The sequence below is a fragment of the Oncorhynchus mykiss genome, chromosome 5, assembly GCF_057628025.1.
Source record: "Oncorhynchus mykiss isolate SJ-2025 chromosome 5, ASM5762802v1, whole genome shotgun sequence".
In the NCBI taxonomy this organism is placed as follows: Eukaryota; Metazoa; Chordata; class Actinopteri; order Salmoniformes; family Salmonidae; genus Oncorhynchus; species Oncorhynchus mykiss.
In genome coordinates, this window is record NC_143026.1 from 21,833,093 (window position 1) to 21,840,234 (window position 7,142).

General features: G+C 45.4%; 1 protein-coding gene across 1 annotated transcript; it reads right to left on the reverse strand.

Annotated features, from left to right (window-relative positions):
* Positions 1-3,614: 3,614 nt before the first annotated feature.
* Positions 3,615-6,840, reverse strand: LOC110523405 (crystallin, beta A4). Its single transcript, XM_036977037.2, has 6 exons — positions 6,786-6,840; positions 5,525-5,568; positions 4,820-4,938; positions 4,471-4,612; positions 4,216-4,358; positions 3,615-3,832 (listed from the first exon to the last, which is right to left on the reverse strand). Exons 2-6 carry the CDS (start codon positions 5,561-5,563, stop codon positions 3,685-3,687), a joined length of 591 nt encoding a protein of 196 aa, XP_036832932.1. The 5' UTR covers positions 5,564-5,568; positions 6,786-6,840; the 3' UTR covers positions 3,615-3,684.
* Between the last annotated feature and the right edge of the window lie 302 nt (positions 6,841-7,142).

The window sequence follows — 7,142 nt, forward strand, 5'->3', positions numbered from 1 at the left end:
CTGACTAGAACCAAAAAAATGTATCATATTACTCCAGTGCTAGCCTCCCTACACTGGCTTCCTGTTAAGGCAAGGGCTGTTTTCAAGGTTTTACTGCTAACCTACAAAGCATTACATGGGCTTGCTCCTACCTATCTTTCCGATTTGGTCCTGGAGTACATACCTACACGTACGCTACGGTCACAAGACACAGGCCTCCTAATTGTCCCTAGAATTTCTAAGCAAACAGCTGGAGGCATGGCTTTCTCCTATAGAGCTCCATTTTTATGGAACGGTCTGCCTACCCATGTCAGAGACGCAAACTCGGTCTCAACCTTTAAGTCTCTACTGAAGACTCATCTCTTCAGTGGGTCATATGATTGAGTGTAGTCTGGCCCAGGAGTGTGAATGTGAACGGAAAGTCTCTGGAGCAACGAACTGCCCTTGCTGTCTCTGCCTGGCCGGTTCCCCTCTCTCCACTGGGATTCTCTGCCTCTAACCCTATTACAGGGGCTGAGTCACTGGCTTACTGGTGCTCTTCCATGCCGTCCCTAGGAGTGGTGCGTCACTTGAGTGGGTTGAGTCACTGACGTGATCTTCCTGTCTGGGTTGGGGCCCCTCTTGGGTTGTGCCGTGGCGGAGATCTTTGTGGGCTATACTCGGGCTTGTCTCAGGATGGTAAGTTGGTGTTTGAAGATATTCCTCTAGTGGTGTGGGGGCTGTGCTTTGGCAAATTGGGTGGGGTTATATCCTGCAAGGATCGGCCGGGGTAGTGGGCAGCGTTCGTGCCCTAGGCCGAGATAGCTCAGAACTCGCTCCTCCACTCCTCCACTAACCTCTCCCCCTTCTAGTGCGTACTGGGGTACCAACCGGTTCTTGCACCTTGACATCAGAGTCAGACCGAGACTCCTGCGGTGGACGACTGGTTCAGGCGTGCGGAGGAGACATGGGACGCCGCCCATGTTCACCTCCAGCGGGCCGTACTGCGTCAGAAAGCCAGCGCAGACCGTCACCGCAGTGAGGCCCCGGTGTTTGCTCCGGGGGACCGGGTCTGGCTCTCTAAACCCGCCACTCCGCCTGCCCTGCCGGAAGCTGGGCCCGTGGTTTGTGGGGCCATTTAAAGTCCTGAGGAGAGTGAACAAGGTTTGTTATAGGTTACAGCTTCCCCCCGATTACCGTATTAACCCCTGTCATGACTTCCGCCAAAGTCGGGTCCTCTCCTTGTTCGGGCGGCGCTCGGCTGTCGGCGTCGCCGGTCTTCTAGCCATCGTCGATCCACTTTTTATTTTCCATTTGTTTTGTCTTGTTTTTTCTCACACCTGGTTTCAATTCCCTCATTTACTTGTTGTGTGTTTAACCCTCTGTTCCCCCCATGTCTTTGTGTGGGATTGTTTATTGTAGAGCTTGTGCACGTTCCCCGGGAGCGCCTGACAGGTTATTTTGTGGCCATTTATTCTTGTTGTTCTGGATGCCGTTGGTTTTGCTTAATAAATCTCTGGTTATTACCAAGTTCTGCTCTCCTGCGCCTGACTTCTCTGCCGCCAATTACGCACCCCGCTACAGTAAGGCCTTACCTTAACCAAGCTTTTTTCCAGACAATATCAGGAATAAGCATGTTCCAGAAAAATGTGCCTCTAGGCGTAAGTTGGTTCTGTGAATGTAGAATTTGTCTTATGTATATATACAACAAGATTTTGCAAGTAAGCCCACCCGCCTTCCAAACTGAGTTCTGCATAAGCTTTGTGATCATTACCAAAGCTAAGATGAGTTTTCATTAGTGTAGTTAAACCACTGGGAACGGCTTTAACCACAGAAATAAACTCTCTGAAAGGTATTTGAAACTCATTCAGTGTAATAAATTGTTCATATGTGAGAATATTACCCTTGTTGTCAAAAATAGTCAATATTCCTCTCATGCCAGCTGAGGTAGAACAATGACTTGTTCCTTACAGTTTTGTCTGAATTATTCCAAAAAATAGCTTTATGTGGGGAAAAATTCTGCAGGAAACATATTTTACTGGCCAATAAAGCTTGTTGGTGAAACCTAGCCAATTTAGCGGGTAATCTTTCAGGAATATAATTACATTTCAGTAAAAATTGAAGACCTCCCAAACTATTAAACACATTATTTGGAATGAAATACCATATTGTATCAGTATTGATCAAGCATCTTTTCACCCATTTGATCTTGAAAGTGTTATTTATGTCAACAAAATCGAAACACTTCTAGACCGCCTTCAGCTCTTTTATTAGAGAGGACAGATTTCTTTAGTTTGTGAGACTTATTTTTCCAGATGAAGTCAAGAAAGGTCTTGTGGATCTCTTTTCAAGTAGAGGGATTTACAAATACAGATAATGAGGGTTACACAAAACGAGACAGTCCCTCTGCCTTGGACAGAAGTACTCTCCCAAGTATAGAAAGATCCCTTTATAGCCAATTATTAAATATATTTTTTGTTTTCTTAATTTTAGGAGAGAAATTCATATCTTGTCTGACTAAGTGGTTTTTTGACAGATGTATTCCTAAATATTTAACACAGACCTTTACAGGAATATATTCTATTTCTTTATCATCAGAGTCATATAAACATACGTTTCCACATTTAGAAACATTCACTTTTAATCCTGATGCAATAGAGAATGCAGTGATAGCATTAAGGGCATGTGCGACCTGGTCTTTGTCTCTTAAGAAAAGAGTAGTATCATCAGCCAGTTGGGAAATGTTGATTTCTTTGTTAAATATGGTTAAGCCATACAGATATGCATTATTCAGAATATCTAGAGATAGAAATTCCACAACCAAAATTAATAAAAATGGCGAAATTGGGCATCCCTGTTATACACTTCTGTTGATACTGAATATGTTGGAAGTATTAAGGTTTAGTAGCACAGAACTATTTATATCTTTGTAAAACATGCACATGATTTGATCAAATTTACACAGAAGCCAAAGAGTTTAAGTGACCTAAAGAGAAATCAATGTTCAATTGTGTCAAAGGCACATGTCCAAAAATTAGGCAACCGCATCTTAGTCAATTGCATCTGAATTATCTAGAAGGTCAAAGAATAAACTAATGTTAGTATCATTATAATGGTATCTATTCCTTTCTTTAATCTTTTGGCATGAACCAGAGCAATCAATTTGTAATCAATTTTGAGAGAAGGGTCTTTATCGGGCTTCGGAATGAGTGAAATATGGCCCTCATAGTGGAGACCATTTCCTCATTTTCAATGCAATCTTGAAACATAAAAAATAGGTTATTCTAGTAACTCTCAAAACTGTCTATAGAATTCAACTGACAGGCCATCAGGGCCAGGTGTCGTCAATATGATGTGTGTGATTCTATCCAGCAATGTGCGTCATCGCACCGTTATATTTGATTTAACCAATCCGCGTTTTATTATGATATTTCACTTTTTTAGAGGCATCACTGGATACGTAGCGCCCCCTGCCGGCCAGTGAAGGTATTATTGTCAGAAGTACTCAAACGTCTAAATATCCCTCTGTTTAATTGTTTGTTTGTTTATTTATTGAATTGTTTGTTTGTTTGTCTCTAGCTATATTTATCTCATAGTACCATTTCATCTACAGTTGACATACATTCAGAGAGGCAGAAGCATGGACAGTAGGTCAGTGAGGTTTTAGAAAGACAGTTTATTCAGCATTGGGTAGCAGTGGGGATAAGCTTGGGGTAACGGGTGAAATTACTGCTGAATGCGGCGGATGGACTGGATCTGAGGGGTCTGGGAGTGGGAGCCGAACTCCCTGAAGTGCTTGTACTCGCCACAGTGACGGTCACACTCCATGATGTACTGGTAGCCACGGTATCCGGGGTACTGGTAGCACACAAAACTGTTAGGTAGAGAGACAGAGAGATTTCAGAGTCAGTTGGCGGAAACGGATACTATGAGGCTAGGGAAGTAGTAAAAAATGAAATTGTAGCGATGATGAGAGAGATTCATAGAGAATGTAAGAGAGAGAGGCATATTGGAGTGAGCGCTTGAGAGTGAGTGTAGTATTACGTGTTATTACTTTTCTATTATTTCTCTGTTCTCTCTCTGCATTGTTGGGAAGGGCCCGTAAGGAAGCATTTCACTGTTAGTCTACACCTGTTGTTTACAAAGCATGTGACAAATAACATGTGATTTGATTTTAGAGAAGGAGAGAGGGTGAGAGACAGGGTGAGAGACAGGGTGAGAGGGAGATGTGTTAGGGGACTACGGCTGGCTACTCACGCTCCAGACTGGATCCTGAGGGAGCCGACCTCGTTGTTGCACCAGCCCATGGCCTGAAGGGAGGGGTAGTCGTCACTCAGCTCGCCCTTACGACCCAGGAAGTTCTCGCGCTCATAGATGGTCATACGGCACTCCCTGTGGTTCTGGAGGGGAGAGGACAGGGGGGATGTCAGTTAGTCAGTCAAGAGGAAGAGTGTAGAATAGATAGTGGTAAAAAGAGATATGGATAGAGAGAGTGGTGGTTGTGTTACTCACAGCGCAGGCAATGGGCCTGAAGGAGGTCATCCTCTCTATGTGGTAGGCATTGCTACCACTGAAGGCATCGCACTGGGGGTACTCTCCTCTCTCCAGCACAAACTGCTGGCCCTGGTAGGAAGCATGCTCATAGCCAATCCAACTATAGGAGAGAGGGAGAGAAAGGTCAGGGAGGGAGAGAGGGAGATGGAGAGAAGATGTGAGGGAGAAAGGGAAGAAGTCAGAGATTGTGTCGATATCATCATTTTCCCCCGGCTTCTCTGAGCAATAGTTCTAAAGTCTGAAACCATACAGTGCTAGGTGAGTGTGTCTGCGTGTGTATGTGGATTTGTGTGTGTTTTTTACTCACGCTCCACTCTCAATCCTGAGGGAGCGCACGGTCTCAAAACCAAACTCCATCACATTGCAGCACTCGGAGGTGAACTCATGTCGACGGCCCTGGAAGCACTCCTCGTCGAAGACAATGATCTGAGAGATGGCAGAGAGAGACATCAATTACGTACTCTATCTATCTATTTACCTGGACAGGTTAAAGCTGAGGTTTGGGTGCAGCCACAAGTATCTCTACAACTACCTCTTTAAAGCTGGGATATTGGTCAATTTGGTTCTAATAACAGTTACATGAACCTGGATAAATGGACCAATCATATGAGACTATGGTAATGCAATGTGGTCTGTTTTGTCTAAATTTGGGCAGGTTGTAATCTGTTCAGCTGAAACAGAAATAGTGTGTCTAGACCCGAGCCTGCTGTTATGACAGAATTGTCTCCTGTGATAAACGGTGTGTACTGAGCTCAGCCTGTTTCTCACACAGCCCTCTGTTAAAGATGCAGGCTATGTTCAAATCCATCCTTCCTTCCCCTCTTCCCTCCTTGGGGTAATCACTGTTCTGACATGGCTGGATAGATGGAAGTACACTACATTGCTTTCAGATCATTGACTACTGCAAGAAAGGATGAATTGTAGAAGTTTTGAAACAGGGCCAGAACAGACCTTTACATAATGCATTGAGCTGTGCTGTCATCCATACACTCAGTTAATCAGTCTCACATACCTTCCAGTGGCCGGAGAACTTGGTACAATGGTGAGTCATCTTGTCTGGAATGAGAGAGGACAGATAGTAGGACTGTTATAAACAATTGTAGTCCTACAAAGTGCAGAATGTTACATTTGTGCAATGTACAACTCGTGATGAGAATTTCTTTCCCACACATTCATACTCATATTACACACACACACACACACACACACACACACACACACACACACACACACACACACACACACACACACACACACACACACACACACACACACACACACACACACACACACTTTCTTCTCACATTATTAACACACACATACACAGTGCCCCAGACACACAACAATGTTTAGAAACAAAGTTTGCCCATATCAAAAACTACTGAGCATCAAAAAACAATATGGGTGAAAATGAAAACACAAAAACAAATAAAATAGCTGGTGGAGGGAGAAAATGGAGAAGCATTGTGCTTCAAACCCCAGAATAGTTTCCAATGGCAGGTTAGCACAGCAGGACTCCATCCATGTGTGTAGCTGGTGGAGGGAGAAAATGGAGAAGCATTGTGCTTCAAACCCCAGAATAGTTTCCAATGGCAGGTTAGCACAGCAGGACTCCATCCATGTGTGTAAACTATTCATACTCTACGACCACAGCTACGCTATGCTACGCTGCATGGCCTGCTTTTGTACTGAAAAGGCCTGTACAGCTCCAATGCTCTAGAATGTGGAAAGGCTGGTTTAGCTTTGTATGCAGGGCTAAAAGGCTTGATTTAACTATGTGTTGTTCGGGGCTGAAACGCCTGTGAGGCTAGTATCCCAGCGAGCCGAAAATCATGAGCTGTGGAGCAACAGGCCTGGACAGCAGGACCATTGTGTGAGGCTGGATTGAAATCATCAGCAGCTATTTACACATCCCCGATTAGAATGAGGAAAGTCCAGCTGGCCATGGTCCATATCCAGGATACTACTCTGTCACTTTTTTTCCATTTTTCTCGTCTCGTCTCTATTTACCCCCTTTTTCCTCCTTTTTTTCTCCTCTCTCCATCTCTCTTTCTCTGTCCATCCTATGTCTGCCCCTGGTCTCTGTTTCCGCCACCCAGAGTTAGGCCTTTGGGCCTGCTAGGCTGCAGTGCGAAGTGGTGGGGGACAGACCAAGTCAGTATGGAGCCTGTTACCCTACCCTGGGTACTCTGCCCCGCTCAACCTGCCTGCTTGCCTGCCTGGCTTGCTGGGTGGATGATCAGGCTGGTGCTGGGTGGGACAGAGGGACTCACCTTGCTTTGATGCCCTTGGCTGTCCTGGAATGAGAGTGAGAGGACTCACGCGCCCCCACCCTTTTAAAGCCTCCCCTGGCAAGGGGCCACGCTGAAAGCCCCGGCTCAGCAGCGGGGAGGGGCCTCTCTTTGTCCCACCGACAAAAGCAGGGGTAATCTATAGAGGGCCAGAAGTGCAGACACCACAGTATCACCCAGGGTAGGGACCAGATATGGGGAGGAGAGAAGGGCACTTAGAGAGCATGTCAAGGGGCGAGGAGGAGAGAAGGGCACTTAGAGAGCATGTCAAGGGGCCAGGAGGAGGGGAGGGCACTTAGAGAGCATGTCAAGGGGCGAGGAGGAGAGAAGGGCACTTAG